General features: G+C 37.3%; 1 protein-coding gene across 5 annotated transcripts in view; it reads left to right on the forward strand.

Moving 5' to 3' along the window:
• Positions 1-19,280, forward strand: part of CDIN1 (CDAN1 interacting nuclease 1) — a 259,336-nt gene that overhangs the window by 85,434 nt on the left and 154,622 nt on the right. For all 5 annotated transcript variants that reach the window (XM_068535327.1, XM_068535309.1, XM_068535299.1 and 2 more), the window contains exons 6-8: positions 11,572-11,651; positions 12,002-12,051; positions 17,493-17,560. In XM_068535327.1, the coding sequence (XP_068391428.1) occupies positions 11,572-11,651; positions 12,002-12,051; positions 17,493-17,560 (198 nt within the window). The remainder of the gene's footprint in view (positions 1-11,571; positions 11,652-12,001; positions 12,052-17,492; positions 17,561-19,280) is intronic.

Here is a 19,280-nt window from a genome sequence, read left to right on the forward strand (position 1 = left end):
GCAAATTTTGGTAGGTCTTTGCTGCCATTAACCTTCTCCCCTGACCTTGAGTTGGAGTCCTCTCTTTACCTATGACTCAACCCTCAATGTCATCTGACATGCAGGGCCCCAGTAAGACCGGAGAGCTCAGCTTCATTATGTGGCCCTATATTTGCTCTACCTGGAGCGCTAAGTGTCTTGAAACTTTAATTGCCAATATTTGAATTGGAGGGACATCTAGGAGGGAGGAAAACTTGAGGTCAATTCTTATAAATATGATGCCTCAATCTGGAACATTTCACATTACTTTTGAGTACCATGGGAATAGTGCTGGAGAATAGCCAGGTAATTACAAGCCCAACTGGCTGGTACGTTCATATCATGGCTCCACCACTAACTAGGAGTGGGACTTTGGGCAAATTATGTAAATTCCCCATGCCTCAGTTTCTTCATATCTAAGATGAGGATAGCCACCTTGTGAGTACATACTGAGAATTCAATGAATTAATGCATGTGAAGGGTTCAGAGTGGTGCCTGGTACACAGTAAACACTCAGTAAATGTTGGCTGTTATTCCTCTGCAGAAGTGGACACTTGTTATAGGGTAGGCTGAGTAACCCCCCCTTCTTGAATGCTCAGCTGACTTTGTATAGTGTTTCTGAAATTAGAAATTTGGGTACATTTACAGTTTTACCATATCCACATAGTGTACCACATGCACTAATAATAAATATGCTATATTTACCTGATATTTTTTAAATGTCATTTATTTAATTATATTTTCAAAGGGAAATTTATAATTCCACGTTAAATAATAAACTGGACTTTCTTGCCATAAATAGAAAGTACTTGTAAAAATAACGTATAACTGTTCAAACAATTATTTTGTGTCCTAGTAAAGTCACTTCTCCTATGCCAGTGTTAAGCCCTCTTCTCTTTGGGAGACATGGCATTAGATGTTGTCAACACTTATCTAAAGACCCATTGTGTCCTATGGCCTCTTAGTCTACATTTTCTGAAAACAGTTTTTTAAAAAGCCTACTCATCTATAATAATAAAAGCTCAAATTAAGTCAAATCCATTTTAATACCTAAAAATTGCTGTAACAGTAGGGAATTGGATTTTGAGTAGTTCGTTAATAATTCGGTCAGCAATTTATTGAGTAGCTATTTGTGCAGAGCAACTTTGAGGTGATAGCTGAGAAATATTTTTGCTTTTAGGCAGCTTGTCAAGTATCCTGACGCAAGCAGTTCCTTAGCTGTCTTTGTGAACCATGCATTCTCAAAGATGGTGATATGGCATAGCCAGATATCAAGTATATCTGCGGCATTAAAATTTCATTGGGGAGCAGTTAAGAAAAAAACGTCTGAAAGTGTCCTGAGGCGGCCATAATGAAACAAACTAAAAAGAGGTGAGGAAAGATTGATGTAGACCAAACATAGGGCCACAATGCAATCTGAAACCTTACAGCTTCAGAACCAGTAATAAACTTACAAGAATTATTTCTCATCTTCTTGGTGTGACCACAGGATTAGCCTAACCCTCCAGGTAAAAACCCTCAGATATGTAAAGATAACATTGAGGAAGTATGATATCTTTTTTCTGTACTGTGCTAAGCATTATTTTTTTCCTTCAGATTTTGTTTTCTTTGGGCTATCAAGGTTTCAAGTCTAGTCCTGATCAATCTTCTGTCAACAGGTGACAAAGTAATATTTAATAAAGTGCCAAGTGATCGATAGACAATGAGTTCACTCCACCCCACAATATGAGGGAGAGGAGAACAAGAAGAATTAAGGGAAAACTTTACTGGAGGAGGTGAGAACTGAACTGAGCTTTGAAGTTTTGGCCAAGGGAAAGATTCAAAAGAACATTCCAGATTTGGACAGTGGAGTCTGGGGTGGAATTAAATATGTACTTGGCATTAACCACATGCTGAATAAATTTCTGTTGAATGTTTGTTCGTTGAATAAGAGTTGATGGTGTATGATGGCTGTAGAGCTGCGAGTTGCCTGAGACAAGAATCTGATCAGTGTGAATATTCATGCTTTGGAGACATCTTCCTCTTGTCCTTATGTAATACTTTTTTGATGACTCTAGTTCAAGTTATTTCTTACACAATTATGTGCTAGTTAGAGAGCAAAATTGTAATTTGTCCCTATAGGGTTCCCTAATGTTAAAAGATATTTCTTATTCAGATTGTCAAATGGGATCAGACTGCTTTAGAGATCACTCCTGTGCTACAGGAGAGCTAGCGAGCTGCCTGGAATTCTCGAGAGGAGTAGTTCCAACTGCAAGAGAAAGTAGGCTCCTGTAGGCCACTGGCAATATTGAAATTGTCCAGAAAAGACACTGGCAAGCCAGCTGCATGGAGATGTAACTTGAGACCTTCGTGACCTTGATATCCAAAAGCCTTAAACCAGCACTTGAAGAAGAGATTAAATTCTAGCTGGTATTTTAGGCTTTGCCATTCTGGAGCTCAGCCTCTGGAGCAGCCATGTGAAGAAGCAGAACTCCTGGTGTGTTTTGGGAGCAGCTGTCTTCCCCATCCAGCTTTTCAGCTGCAGGGATTGTTTTTTTTTTTTTTTTCTTTGTTTGTTTTTTCAATGGAGGGAGAACCAGGTTCTAACACCACTGTGCTGTCTGCACTTGAATTTTCCTTCCAAATGACCCGTCTCATCTTTATCCCTGTATCATCCATCCCTCACTTCATCTTGTTTTCACTCCTGACTGCTGCTATCCAGTGTATAGTCAGCCCCATGCTGGCTCACTTATCATGCTTAAATCCATTTGTGACATCGGATTAGAGGTCTCATGTATATATGGTCTTGTCTTTGTTTCAGTCCAGGTGTAACCTAGGCAGATGGCACTCTTTGCAGTAGGCAGGACTTCCAGGGACCTTAAGAGTGAAGATGATTCACCTGCTTGTTTGCCTCGGTTCCTTTCCGCAGTAGCTGGCCACTTATCTGAGCTTACACTAAGGAAAGGAAGAGTTATAAAAGTGGGTGCGATGTTACTGATTTGGGCAAAGTTGCTACTTGCTTGATTGCTGATGCTTGAAATGCCCTGAGCTGGAGGGAAAAAAAATCTGTCTCTTCTATGGTTATAGGCAAGACTTAAAATACAAACCCCCCATGCAGCAACAACACATTAAGCTTAACACACACAGAGGTATAAAGGACTTCTACCAGGTTCTTTCCAGAGAACAGGTTTGATTCTGGATTGTGCACTGAACACACTGAATCCCACAAGGGGGCGTGGCAGGGGAGGGGTGTAAGAAGGGAAATTCTGGCATTGCCTCGTTTTGCCTGTTGAATAGACTCACTTCTGCTGTCTCTCCAAGGCTGTGGCAACATGTGCGTGGTAAGAGCAGGCTCCTGATTCATTTATACCTCATGAAGTTTTTCTTTTTTTTACCCTCTGGACCATAGAAAGTAACAAATGATTTTGATGATGTGATTTGGGGAGGCAAAAAGCAGGCCACACTGTAATCTAACACCAGCCAAGGCAACAGCCTAACAACTGTAACATCCCAGGTCTCAAACAGCATGTTAGTGCTTTTTGTGTGTTATTTTATTTCATCTTCACAACAACCCTACAAAATAAGCACCGGTGTTAATGCTCTTTTACTGATGAGGGAACTGAAGGTCACAGAGATTAATTAACTTGTTGATATGACACAGCTAGCAGGTGGAAGGGCCAGGCCTCAAACCAAGTCTATCTGATTCTAGACTCAGCACGTAACCACTGTTCTGTGCTGCCTCTCCATTTGAAAACATTACAGTGCATAGCTTTGCAAGTTTACCTTTCCTTTAGAAGGCATGTTTTTCCTCTTTTGAGGAAGATGTAAAAAAAAAACTATGGTCTTGTTGTATGATATCTGAGGCTAGGTCATAAGAAGCCATAAGCTTCTGCCTGGTTCCCTTGGGATGCTTGCTCTTGGAACCTACCTGTCAATTCAAGGTTAAGTTCAAGCAGACTTCAGGGAGGTCCAAATGGAGAGAAACCAAGGCGCCTCTCCCACAGTTATAGCTGACCTCACAGCAAGCACAGATTTGCCAGACCTGAGTCGTCAAGAAAGTGAATCCTCCAGCACCCAGATAATCCACTCCAGTTAACGCCACACAAAGAGAAGCTGTCTCCATCGAGTCCAGCCCAAATTGCCAAATAAGGAGCATTTTAAGAAATTGGTGTTTAAAGCCACCGTCCCCTCCACCAAAAAAAAATATGGGTCTGTATTTGAGAAGCCAGTGGAATTGATTCTCAAACCTGCAGAAACAAGTTGTTTTGTTTCCCAAGCCTGTTGATTAGCACCGTGCTTTGGCCTGTGACATGGTAGCAGCCTTTGGAGGGGTCAGGGGAACGATTTATTTCCCAGCCACCAACGACCATTCTCCCATTTCCCTGGCCTAGCCAGACACCATGCAGCAGAGAGGACTTCACGGGTGATTTAGGTGGTTCCATTCTCCAACCTACCTGCATATTTGCCACCTGCCCTTCTCGCTATTGTTTGGGGCTCCAACTTCATGGGAGGACTTTTTTCTTTATATATTTATATAACTTTAACTGCAAAAAAAAAATTAACAAAGAAACAAGCTTTCCCTTTAACTTCTTATTAAAGAATTTCCAAAAACTTCAGCAACATAACAGAGTGAGTTTTTGTGGCTGGGCTACGTTTCCATGACAAAGACATAGAAATGATAGACCAAAAAATAACAAAAATCTTTTTAAATACATAATCAAGTTCAAACAAAGGAATTCAATCTATAGTTACAAGAAATGGAGAGAGAATATATATTCAGAGTGGTGAACAGGGGCTCACACTGTGTAGGTCCATAAGATTTTTTAGCTTTAGATGTAGACATAAAAGGCTGGGGCTGGGATTTTTAACACCCCATAGGGAAAGATGTGCAGCCAGGAGCTGGAACTGAGCTTCTACATATAGCCCAAACCATGAAAAAAAGGGGTAGGAAACTCCACGTGCGTAGAGAAAATGTAAGGAAGCTTGCTTACTGTGTATGGACTTGGGTTGTGGAGTATTAGGAGAGGAGAGAGAAGTTAGAAATAGGTCAGCACCATTTGTGGGTATAGGTTCCGATTTGCATTCTTATTTACTGCAGGAAGCCTGAGCTAAGAAATTAACAATAAAACTAGTCTCTGCAAAAGTATACATGAAACTACTTTGTCATGGTTATTTCCGCAGCACAAGTCAAACAATTCTTTCTGAAAATAAGCTCACAGTAAAAATTTACAAAGCAAGTAAGGAAACTACCACCGTAGGGAAGATAGGTGAGTAGGTAGGCAGGTAGATAGATAGATAGGTAGAGAAATCGTATACTATGGACTAGAGATGAGAAAATGAAGTCACTATAAATTTAATCTATAAGATGACATTTATAAACTAAAATTAATATATAAGCTGATTGAATAAAAAGAAAGACTATAGGGACTTCCCTGGTAGTCCAGTGGTAAAGAATCCTCCTTCCAGTGAAGGAGATGTGGGTTCAATCCCTGGTTGGGGAACTAAGATCCCACATGCCGCGGGGCAACTGAGCCCCACGTGCCACAACAACTGAGCTTGTGCGCCTCAACCAGAGAGAGAAGACCCGTGTGCTGCAACTAGAGAGAAGCCCGCACACCGCAACAAAGACCTGATGCAGCCGAAAAAAAAAAAAAAGGAAGACTATAACTGAATAAATGAAAGAATAGAAAATAGTGTGAAAAACACGTTTAAAAATACAAAAATAACGTTTAGAAATGAAATAATTGTCATTGAGGTTAAAAGCTCATTAGATGAGTGAAGTGTTGGATTAGACGAAAAAAAATCAAAATTAGAAGAATTAGATTAGAACAAAAGTTAGTGAATTCTAGGATGGATCTAAGGAAAGTAACTTTAGTGTGTGTAGCACAAGAGATGAAGAGAGGGGAAATATAAACACTTTATAGGGGTAGGAGATAACATAAGACCTAAAAGATGTCTAATGTAAGTGTTCCAGAAAGAGAATGGAGACCAAAACTATAATGGCTCATTTTTTTCAAACTGGTTAAAGGCATTTATCCTTAGACTCGTGAAACATAGCTAATTCCAAGCAGGCTAAATAAAAAGAGCCATACCCAGGTGAACAATGATGTAACTATTGAATATCAAAGAAAAATCTAAAAGCAACCAGAAATTAAAGACAAATTACCTATATAAGGACTACCATTAGACTGACAGTAGAGTTCTTATTTGTAATAGATGTCAAGAAACAATGGAATCATATCTTCAAAGGGCTGAATCTTAGCCTGTGATTCTGTGCCCAGCTATATTATCATTCAAGAGTGAGAAATAAGTAGAGATATTTTCAGACAAGGCAGAACTAAAAGATTTACTACTCAGTGATCCCAGCTGAAAGAACTAATAAATGAGGTGCTTTAGTAACAATATCCAATTTTTGGATATTGAATCCAAAAGTAGAATGTGGAATTCAAGAAGCAATGCTGAAAAAGGAAACTGACAAACATGTTGATAAATCTAAATAAGCATTGAATGTTTAAAAAATGTTTTTAAAAATGGAAAGAGACTATATAAGTGAAGATTCTCCAGAGAAACAGAACCAGTAGGATTGTGTGTGTGTGTGTAGAGAGAGAGAGAGAGAGATTGATTATAAGAAATTGGTTCACATGATAATAGAGGCTAATAAGTCCCAATATCTACAGTTAGTCAGCAAGCTGGAGACACAGGAGAGGCAATGCCAGTGGCCTAGTTCCAGTCCAAAGGCCTGCAGGCCTGAGACCCAGGAGGAACCAGTATTTTAGTTCTAGTCTAAAGGCAAGAAAATACCAGTGTCCCAAGTCAAAGGCAGTTAGGCAGAAAGAATTCTCTTCTACTCAAGTCTTTTTGTTCTAGTCAGTCCTTCAGCTGATTGGATGAGGCCCACCACATTAGGGAAGGCAATCTGCTTTACTCAGTCCACCAATTCAAATGTGAATCTCATCCAGAAACACCCTTACAAACATCTAGAATAATGTTTGACCAAATGTGTCACCCTGTGGCCCGATCAAGTTGACACATAAAATTAACCATCACAAAGACTAACTAGGAAATTGTGTTTACAAACAAGATGGTTGAACAGAAATAATAGGCACAGTAACATGGAGGCTGATGAGGAACGGGGGCTTTCTGATTGGAGTGAGTGCATTCTAAATTACTTATACTCAGAATTACAAAGGAGGTATGATTAGATTAGATATTGTTCTGTTTAAATTTTTTTGAGAGGACTACTAAAGAAGTAGATACAAAGTGTATTACATTCAAGTGACTAAAGAGAGAAAGGGGGCATAAAGAAAATTTAATCAACTAGGAGGTAGTAAAGGAGAAATGGAGAAGGGAAGAAAATGGTTACCAGAACATGGAAAACAAGAGGGTAGAGATAAGTCCAGATGTCTCAGTTACAAGTGGATTAAACTCACTTTTTAAAAAGCAAAGATTTTCAAATTTTATTTTAGAAAATCTGGCTAAATGTTATTAATAAGAGTCAGGCCTAAGACTTAATGGTACAATGAAGTTTAAAGTAAAGAAATGGAAGACCAGATATATCAGGCAGATACTATCCAAAAGAAAAGTGGTGCAGCAGTATTACCACTAGGTAATGTTATGTTTAGCACAAAAAAAGAGATTGAGAAGGTCATGACTTGATGCCAAAAGACATAATTTCTAAGAAGTATATGTAAAACAATGAGTTTGTACACCCAACAAAATAGCCTCCTAATATAGAAAGCAAACATTGACAGAATTATGTGGAGAAACTGACAAACTGACAGTAGTAGTAGATTAGTTCATACCTAGTTTGGAAAATATTAATAAGAATATAGAAGATTTGAATAATACAATTAAAAACCTTGACATACTAGACATACCTGAACTCTGTACCTCAGTAGGAACTTCAGTGTTTTTTAAGACATATAAAACATTTATAAAAATAGGTTCCATATAAAAACACAAAGGAAGTCAAGCACATACTTCCAAATTAAAATAAACATCACATACATTGACCACAATCTGATCAAATTGGAAATATAAAAAATGAAATGTTTAAAAGAATTTATGAATCAAAGATTAAATCATAATGGAAACTACAAAATATTTATAAATGACAACAAAAATTATGGCATGTAGCTAAAGCAGAATTTAGAGGAAAAATTATAGCCTTAAAAAGTATGTTAAAAGATTAAAAATGTATTTAATAAACATAGTAAATTAGTAAAAGGATAAGTGTAGCAAACTCAAAGAAGAAAGCAGGAAACAATGATCACAAAAGGATAAATTCAGTGTAACTTGAAGAAATGGAGCAGTAGAGAGAAAACAAAACCCAAATTTGGTTTCTTGAAAATACTAATAAAACAAACCAACCTCTAGCAAGACTGATAAATTTAAAAGTTTACACAAATTAATCTTAGGCTATCCAAAGTTAATTTAATTGCCGATCCAGAAGCTAAATCAGAATGGTGGGACATGGATATTTATTATATTAGGCTCCTGCCTTCTTTATGTTAGAAATATTCCACAATAAAAAGATCATATTCTTTATTTAGGCATTATGCCTTAGTCCAGGCATTGCCTATTGCCTGTCTTCTGTGTAGTGTGCTTTAACAGATACCAGCTCTCCTATTCTTGTACATCTTGCTTCAAGTGACTCATGCATTCTTGCTTTGCACATGCTTGGTAGATAGTTGAAATCCCAGCAGTTGAAGCAGTGACAGGGTTAAATTGTGAAATCAACAGAATGAATACCTCTAGCAAAGGTTAGGGAGAACAAAACTCCTGTCTACCTATGGTCAAAATAGGTGGATGTACATTGGACAGATGTCATGGCTGGCCTAGGGACAGCTTCTGTGAAAGGCATAGGCTTCCGTGAGGGTTCATATCCCCAGCCGTCCCAAGATTGTCCAATTGCCTTTCCTTATCTGGTGTTATTATTCCTCCCTTTGGCATTTCCTAAGCTTCAGAGTATGTGTGTAAATGTATGCTTGCACTCTGGCTTGATCTGAGATGTAGACCTCCTCAAGCCTGAGTGCAAAGACCCAGGCATGGAGGGCAGGCACGTCCTGCATCTGGAGCCTTGGCCTGCAGTTCCTGTGTGTTAGCACTTTTCTCTCGTGCTCTGAAAAACGGCAGGTTGCAAGAAGAGAAAAGAGCTTTTTTTGAGTTTAAAATGAACGCGGACCCAATACATAGTTTTTACTATTCAATTTAAAATCACTGACTTCCTCTCGCAAGCTTCCTTTGATTTGAGTAGTGTTCTATTCAAACTATTTTTTTTAAGTTTATTGGCTATGATTCTTAATTCTGGTAAGCACACTGTTCTAAAGTGCATATTGTGAGGAAAATTATGATGTCATCGGTTTCTTTTTCCTTTAATATTTCCCTTTCTTCCCTCATAAAATAAATGACCTAATTTTTTTCTGTCCTAGGGTATTGTCCCTCTTCTTTTTTAAAAAGGGCCTTTGTTTTATGATTTTAGCAATGAGTTTGCGTATAGTTTGGTATGAGGTCAGTAATTTTCCCTAGAATAGCACTTTTGGGTATACTGTCTGGTCATTTAGTCATCTTCTTCTCACATGGGTATGAGAGTTAGCAGTGTAGCAACTTGGCAATGACCAGGTGCATGTGGAGAAGGTGCTTTTGTTCCCTTGAGACACTGATAGCGTCATGGGTACCACAAAGGAATGTGTCTGCCATTACTATCCGGTGACTGAGTGGCAGACCAGAGAGAGTGCAGCCCCTCAGGGAAGGTGACCCAGTGCATGTGCGATTGCTTTGTTCCCCTCCTACTGGCCTGGCCTTAGAATTAAGTTGGGAAAACAGAGTGAGCTTACCGGGTACTTTACTATCTATTTAACACTATTGTTGGAATAATCTATTCTTTTATAATAAGACAGTTTGCTGCTTCATATTCCCAATGTGTGTTCCACTTATCTATGGTAATGTCTTTCCGAAATAATTGAGTCTAACTTAAGCTTACATGAGGCAAACGCTTAAGCCTGGTTTGTTTCTTATTATTACTTAAACTTTAACAAAATAAATAACAAAAAAGCTGTTGTAGCTGTTTTCTCTAGGGACTCATGTAAGAAGCCTTAAAGGTAGTCAGGTCAGATAACATTATCCCTTTCTACAGAGGAAGACACTGAATGTGAGAGGCTCGATAATTTGCCCGGTTGCAGAGCTGGGTATAGGGATAGGGCTGGATAAGATTCCTCCAGTGAAGAGGATCTTTTTTGAGACTCCAAATATGGCCTCTCCACTTGCAGTGCAAACACGTTTATAAATGGCTATTAACTAGGTAACATTGCTATAAACATGCAGTTATGGAGCTAAGAATAGGAAATAATTAAAATAATTGCACTTCATTTTTTCTTTGTGCACTCCATACTATGCTTAAGTGAGAAAGATGTCATTTCCTTATTTCCTTCCACAGAATTCACTAACATTTATCATATCTGTCCGTGTTCTTATGGTACTGAACTTGATAAAGAACATCATAATCTATAAAAAAACGTTAAGCCAAAAATTTTCTCAGAACCTGAATGACATAGGTCTGTGGTCTGTGTTCATTCTGTTTAACTAGATAATTATCCAGTATGCATTTTAGTTTGTGCTTGTAGGGACCAGACCCTAAGCTATTTTGGTAAATGGGAATGATTCCACTGGAGGACTTGAAAGAATTGGTTCCTAAGCAACACCTGACTTAGCTTCCGTCTAGAGACTTGCCTTCCTCCCATGCTGAGGAAGAGGAGCTCTGGCCACCATGGCTTCTGCATGCCTACAGTAAACAGTGAGGCCAGGATCTCCTGCCTCACTTTTCAAAGGGTGTGATCTGATATAGCATCCCTCGGAAGATGCCTCCCACAGTCCCTTCTGTTGCAGTTCCCCGGGGTAAGGTCAATTTAATTTGCGACTGGGTGTGATGAGACGTTTTGGGACAAAAATTCATATGTAAATATAAATGTGGGTGTGTGCGTGTATATAGTCTTTTCCCTTGTTTAAGATTCGCTCAATTGTCAGTCAGTTTTACCTACTTTCCTTACCTGTGAAATGGACATAACATTTCGTGGCAGTTGATGAGAATTATTTCAGAAAGGTTTAGAATTCAGAGATGCTTTCTCGGCTGAAAGTTATTTTTTATTGACGTCATTGAAGTCTTTGAATCTGACCTGCCTTCACTAAGCTTTCCAGGTACATATGCTTGGTTATAACATACTTACCTGCAAAAGGTAAATATTTTCTTTTCTGATTGTTTTTGTTGTGGTTTTTATTTCCCCCAAGCGGGCTTTTCCAAAGCTAATTTATCTGCAAAGAGACATATGCTTTAGGTCGGTACTTGTTAATTTACCTTGGAAAAATTAGGTCATCTTCAAATCTGGCAATGTGGCTTATAAACTTGGCAAAATGCTCTAATTAAAAGCGTCCCGTAGATTTGAAAAAAGGAAAAAAATGATTAGTATCAGTAATGTTTTCATTTTCATGCTTTGTGTATTTATAGGTATATGTCACTTCTCATGTTGTATTAAAAGTATGTTGACTGTCTGCTAACAGTTCATCTCTTTTCTTCTGCAGCCTCCAAGTCTGTTATAAATAGTATGCTACGGGACCCTTCTCAGATTCCAGATGGAGTTCTAGCAAATCAGGTCTATCAGGTATTAATCACAGCTGTCTATTTTCAGTGGCAATGCTGTTATCTGCCTAGCAGAGTAAAGGATTTTAAACCTCATTTAATTACTGTCATCATAAACTATCACTGAGGTCAGGGTGCACCATAGATGGCAATGCAATATTTGCGAGAAGAGCATTTCACTTTTTAATAGCTTGCTTTTATAGTGAATAAAAAGGATGCAATTTTTGTTTTCTGTGATTAAATCTGAACAGTCTTTTGATAGCTTTTTAATATTTTTTTTTAAGAAAAGGAATTACTGCTTTTAGGATACTGTTTAACTGCAACAGTTTTTGTAGTCACTCATCCCAGACCCCTTCTCTTATTTGTCTGCAGTGCATCGTGAACGACTGCTGTTATGGACCACTGGTGGACTGCATCAAACAGTATCCTTTCCCATAAAATTTTAGGTGCACAATTGACGAGCTTAGACTCAGTGGAGAAGATGTGTCTAGCTTTAACCTGACATAAAGTTCTGCTTCACAAAACACATTTCATACTCTTCTATTTTATATTCAATCAACTGGAGGGTCACTGCAGACCATTCTTTTCTACAGCTTAAAAAAAAAAAAAAATCAGATAGGCCCCGGGAAGATGTCAGTTCAGCAGTTGCACAGTCACAGGCTTATTTCAAACTGCTTGGTTTTCAGTGAGTTTAAAGGTACAGAGTCATGAGGCAAGTAACACATTGTCTTGGATGTCTAACCATCCCAGTGAACATTTTTTCAAATATAACACATTTCTATTTAAAATGAACCAAATTTAGTTGAGAATAAATTTTGAGCCTGGAGTTAAAGGATGATGTGATTAAAATGCCACCAGAGACCATCACATTTTAAAGGGCAGTAGGTTCTTATTGCTTAAATGTTGATTACAATCTGAGCTCTTGCTTCGGTCCCTAATAAACATTTTTAGAGAAAACCAAGCTAATTTTTCCCTCTGGACTGAATTTAAGGCTATGAGAACAGATGTCCAGTCATTCTTCATTAAAGATATTGAGATTACTGGAGTTAATGCTTGCTTCTCCGAACAGGATTTGAGTGGACAGCAGCTAGACTTGGTGAAGGAGGACATTTTTAATCAATACCTTTAGTAGTGTTGTGGCAACACTAAGGATATTGACAGTCCTTGGCTCAAAAAGTTTATTCAAAAAGTAAATGGTTAGCCATTTTTTAATGGGAATCATATCTATCTGAGTCCATGAGTCTCATATTTCTTAATAATATAACATGCCCTTCCTGGGTTTTGTTAGCATGGGTGGCATTGCGACCAGTTGTGACTCGGTGATTACCAGTCAGGAGGCTTGTTAGAAGCCCTTGCTAGTCGTCGAGAGAGAGAGAGAGAGAGAGAGAGAGAGAGAGAGAGAGGGAGAGAGAGTGTGTGTGTGTGTGTTTGTGTGTTTATATTTCACCTTGTTTCCTAAAGGCTTAGAGTCAGTGAAATTTTTGTAAAAAATAAAAAAAAAAAAGATTCATTTTCTTTTTTTCATAAAGTTAACCTTTGAAAAATAATCTTTTAACAGAGCCCTCTTGTAAGAATATTCAGTATCTATGTTACAGCCCTTGGTATATTTATTCTTCCAATCTAACTTCATCTATTATATTTATTAATATATAATATTAATATATTATAGCCCTTTGTATATTTCTTATTCCAATCTAACTTAAATTAATAAAATCACAGCATTGTCATAAGCTTGCCTCTTTATTAGACCAAAGTGAAACTATACTTCTATTTTCAGTGTCAAATTAATGATAGTGTTAGAAACTGTCGGAATGCCAACCTCACGTTGCTACAGTGATAAAGTTTAGCACATTCATATAACAACTAACACCATCTCCGAGTATCTGGGGTGGAATTACATGTTAATTTTGAAGCACATAAAATAGTTAAAAATCCATTTAAAGTTAAGGTTTTAAAAGCATAATGTCTTTTGAAGGATTGCTTATTGATTTTAAATATAACTATCTAATTTTATATGCATGGACTAAAGTATGAAGTCAACTGCTTTGTAAATGCCAGGAGACTGTTTTTCAGTAATAGTTGAGATGCTTACGGGAAACTAGATTGCTGTATTGCTGGCGAAGAAAATGGCTTGTGAGGTTATTTACAAGTTTTGCCCCATGGTCACTGCCATACATCAATAATAGGTATTATTATAGAGAAAGTCTAAGTGTTTCTGCTTATGAAGCATTATAAATTCTGTTTGGAGTATTTTCCTTGCATTTTTGCCGTCATTCACTTTCCTTTTTTGGCTGTGTTATTGCCAGTAGAATTTAAAGTAGTACATGATTTCAGTTGATAAAGATAATGATGTATGTCTGTAACTTGTATTCACTGACTAGATTATAATTTCACAGTTCCATTATGCCTATTGCCAGTAAAATTACTGTTTTTATAAGCTTTATTTTCTAGGCCTTGTATTTTATATATGTTTATATCAAACAAAGCATAATCAAGAAGTATATCTTTCCCAAGTTTCAAATTAGTGATTGCTTTTACCATGCAAAATAAAACAGGCTGGGATGTTTATAGAGAATTGATTTTATCTTTGCACTGAGATAGTAGCAGTTTAATATAATGTAAATACACTTGCATAGATGTTTCTGAGGCTGATCAACAGGAATTATTTTATTTCACACTGAGTAAAAATTATTGAATTTTCATGTGAGTGGAAATGCTATTTGTATGTTGTTCTGATACTTTGGTAATGTTTACATTGCTTACTCGGTAAATTGCATCATTTCATTAGAAAGCACACACTTAATAAATAGAATAGGTGCAAAACCTTTTTACTCCATTATGAAAATGTTACATGTAGACATTTGTTTAAGTAGAATAAAGTAAATTGGTCGTTTATTAATAAGACGCCAAAAAAGCACAGTAGCAAAGAGTATATAAATTGTCATTGTGCTTTCATTTTCTTTTGGTATCTACTGTAATTCTTCCTACATAGCCACGCCCACTCACCTTTCCTGCCACAGGTTATATTCACAGACACAAAAGGCGTGAGAAACCGGCCACCTCAACTTGCCAAACTTGTCCTGACTTCAGGACAAGCTATTAGACAAAAGACCTAAACAGAGGAGCAAGGAAAGACAATGATACAGGAAGCTTGAAGTGCTGTGGGTTTCATTTCTGTACCATCAGTAACCTCGGTTTCATGATTCAACATTATAGATGTAAATAATTTACAACAATAAAAGTGAGAGCCCGTTTATGTGGAATAGAAGTAAATAATTTAGTTCTCAAATGTGGGATGTCCCTAGTAATGAGAAGCCATTGAGAGGTATTCATCAGATATCTCCAATGGGCTCTGCAAATGTGTGAAATTTTGTGATTTAAGAATTTGTTTCCTTTATTTTGTTTTCATTGAGAAGTAAGAGCAGTCCTATGCATTGGGGAGGAGGGGACAACAGAAGGAAAAGGACAATGAGAATGACTGGGGGCTTTTTTTTTTTTTTTAACATCTTTATTGGAGTTTAATTGCTTTACAATGGTGTGTTAGTTTCTGCTTTATAACAAAGTGAATCAGCTATAGGTAAACATATATCCCCATATCTCTTCCCTCTTAAATCTCCCTCCCTCCCGCCCTCCCTATCCCACCCCTCTAGGTGGTCACAAAGCACCGAGCTGATCTCCCTGTGCTATGCGAGCTGATCTCCCTGTGCTATGCGGCTGCTTCCCAGGAGCCACTACTGGGCATATACCTTGGGGCTTGTTTTGACAGTGGATACGAGTGGTCTCACCTCTTGAATTCTAAGATTCAAATGATATTCACCTGTATGTGTTGATAAAGAGCAGACTAATTCTCTAAGGATTTTTAATTTTACAAATAATATATAAGCTTTATTTGATTTAAACTGGACTCCCACAGTGCATGATCAGAATTAAAAGAGTCTCTGGTAAGCCAAGGAGTGAGAGGACCAGGTTGACATCAGTGAGATGGAGAATTAGATAATTACAGGCACACCTCATTTTATTGTGCCTCACTTTATTGCGCTTCGCAGATATTATGCCTTTTACAAATTGAAGGTTTGTGGCAACCCAGCATCCAGCAAGTCTGTCGGATTCATTTTCCCCATAGCATTTGCTCACTTCATGTCTCTGCGTCACCTTTTGGTAATTCTTACAGTATTTTAAACCTTTTCATTATTATTATATTTGTTACCGTCATCTGTGATGTTATAATAGCAAAAAGATTAGGACTCGCTGAAGGCTCAGATGATGGTTAGCATTTTGTAGCAATAAAGTATTTTTTAATTAAGGTATGTGCGTTGTTTTTTTAGACATAATGCTATTGGGCACTTCATAGACTACACTATAGTGTAAAAATAACTTTTATATGCACTGGGAAACCAAAAAATTCATGTAACTTGCTTTACTGTGATATTTTTTTTATTCTGGAACTGAATCCACAATATCTGCAAGGTCTGCCTGTGTTACCAAATGCTTTTGACAGAATTAAAGTACCAGAATAGGATAACACTCCTTTTCACACTTTGTACAATCTCATCCTTTTGGAAAATAGACCAGAATTCCAAGTCTCTTTCCTGACTTCATTACTTACTGGCCATGAGACCGTCAGCCGGTTCCTCAGCCTTCCTGAACCTTGCTTTCGTTAACTGTAAAAATGGGACTAGTAATGGTACCTGCTCATGTGGTTGTTGTGAAGATTAAATAAGATGATACACCAAAGTGTTTAGCACAAAGGCTTAGTATATGGCATTTAAGAAATATTAACTAATATCAATTATCTTTACATAATCAATTTTAATATTTTTTTAAAGAAGCCGTACAGAGGTCACAGACACAGGCTTTGCAGAGATTTTATACTGATCCTCTGCTCTGCCACACATTAGCCATATGACCTTGTACAGATTTCTTTCTAAGCCTCGGTTTTCTCATCTGGAAGATAAGGATAATAATAACTGTGAGGATGAAATAGAATACATAAACCACTTAATACAGTGCCTGCCTCATAATAGCACTCAAAACTTTTTTTTTTTTTTTTTTTTTTTTGGCTGCCTGGCATGTGGGATCTTAGTTCCCCTACCAGGGGTCGAACCTGTGCCGCCTGCAGTGGAAGCACGGAGTCTTAACCACTGGACCGCCAGGGAAGTCCCAGCACTCAAACCATTTATATGCGAGTGTGTATGTATTTATATGCGAGTGTGTATGTATTTATATGCATTATATAATATGTGAAAACTTGCACACACAAGAAAAAGACTTGAAACAGCCTCTGTACCCACACCCTGATCCACAGCCCTTTACTAGGATGTCTTTCCTCCAGAGTACATATAATTCTCAACAAGTCAGTTGTTTGACTTCCCAAGTCACAGAAGATCACCAGTCATAGACTAGAAGTGAAATAGGAGCTGCTAAATGCTGGTTTTGTGACAAGTGTGAATTCACAGAAGATTTATGGAACTCTGTAAGACTGGAAACTCTTTTAGGGCAAAGACTGGCTGGTATTCTTTGCTGCACCTAGTAAGTGCTTAATAAATGGTCCTAAATTGAACTGAGGGATTTTTAACATAGCATAAAGGATGTTTAAAATGAATTTCTTTTCAAAAGAAGGTAAAGTACACATCCATTTACAAATCTTTATTTGCCAAAATCCATTTAAACATTATAGAAAAAAGTCTATCGAATCACTTAAATGAGGGGATTTGTAAAGAAATCTCACTCCTCAGAGATGTGGGCTATATGAGGAGGTACTTGCCGTAATTACCTCCATTGGTCATTTCATCTCAAAGTATAGCCCTGGTATTAGCGTGCTTTAATTCTACCTATGTTACCCTCCTTAACTAACACTTCCCAGTGCCATTGGTCATGAGCATGAAGTTCTGCTCAGAGACTTGCTTCTGGAGAAAAACCTGTCCTTCCTAGGTAAGTATTGCTTACGTCCTCTCCAGCATATATTATCTCCACGAGTGCTTAAATATATATTTTTTTAAATCTTCCACTTGCAGTTATTATGTACAGAAGGAAGAGCAAACAATGATGGATGCTGTGCATGTTATCTTTTATTGATTTAGAACTGAGCAGGAACTCAGTTACCTAATCCCCTGTATATACAGCACGTGCACGGGCTTGCAATTAATATTTTATAGCATAAGTGGCTGAAAAAATGCTTTAATATCTGTTGCAGTATTACTTTTGGTGTCATGAGATATTAACCATAATCTAGGCCTTATGAGAGAAGGAAACAAAAGAAATATTGTCCATAAAATACTTTACATATTAAAAAGAATTGTTAGAAAAATTCACGTTAGGTATTTTTGTCTCATGTATGGAATTGGCTAGTACTTTTACTTGAAAATGAAATACTGAGCTTTTATTATTTTTATGCCAAAGATGAATTGTCATCATAGATTTAGTATGATTTTTTAAAATCTCACATGTATGCATGTGTTTGTGTGCCAATGTGGAATCTTATTACAGATTGTTATTTCTTTCAACATCTCTTACGCAGTAGAAATTAAGCCTCAAAAGGCATTCATGTGATAACTGATCACAGCAACCATAAAGCACTCTACAAGGAATTAATTCCTCTTCTCTATTTTAAATGTGGTAATTTGTCAAGGTTCTATACAGATCGTATTATTGTACACATCTGTTTTATGTAGATGTTTAAGAGTTTGCATAGTGTATTTTTTTTAGTTTAAAAACATCAAACAATATTGGATTACATAATTTTTGCTCCAAAATGGACAAGACTTAGCCAAGGAAAGTCAAACAAATGGTCTTATGTCAAGTTGGGGAAGGATGTTGAATACAGTCCTACAAGAAGTCTGTTTTAAGTCTTAATATTCAATATTTTTATTAGTGACCTGGAGAATGGAGTTGAATGTGTTATAAGATTGTTGGTAATTTTAAGATGGGGTATACCATAAATATTCTTCAGCGAGAGTTAAAGAAAGCTGATAAATTAGGAAAGTGGCCTCAGATTACTGAATTAAATTTTGCTATGTAAAAACAGCAAGTTTTTTTTGTTTTTTTTTTTTGTTTTTTTTTTTTTAGTTTTTTTAGTTTTTGTTTTTGTTTTTGTTTTTTTAACATCTTTATTGGAGTATAATTGCTTTACAATTGTGTGTTAGTTTCTGCTTTATAACAAAGTGAATCAGTTATACATATACATATCCCCATATCTCTTCCCTCTTGCATCTCCCTCCCTCCCACCCTCCCTATCCCACCCCTCTAGGTGGTCACAAAGCGCCGAGCTGATCTCCCTGTGCTATGTGGCTGCTTCCCACGAGCTATGTATTTTACGTTTGGTAGTGTATATATGTCCATGCCACTCTCTCACTTCGTCCCAGCTTACCCTTCCCCCTCCCCGTGTCCTCAAGTCCATTCTCTAGTAGGTCTGCATCTTTATTCCCATCTTGCCCCTAGGTTCTTCATGACCATTTTTTTTTTTTTTTTTTAGATTCCATATATATGTGTTAGCATACGGTATTTGTTTTTCTCTTTCTGACTTCACTCTGTATGACAGTCTCTAGGTCCATCCACCTCACTACAAATAACTCAGTTTCATTCCTTTTTATGGCTGAGTAATATTCCATTGTATATATGTGCCACAAGAAGATGTGGCACATATATACAATGG

Source organism: Eschrichtius robustus, chromosome 1 (assembly GCF_028021215.1).
Source record: "Eschrichtius robustus isolate mEscRob2 chromosome 1, mEscRob2.pri, whole genome shotgun sequence".
In the NCBI taxonomy this organism is placed as follows: domain Eukaryota; kingdom Metazoa; phylum Chordata; class Mammalia; order Artiodactyla; family Eschrichtiidae; genus Eschrichtius; species Eschrichtius robustus.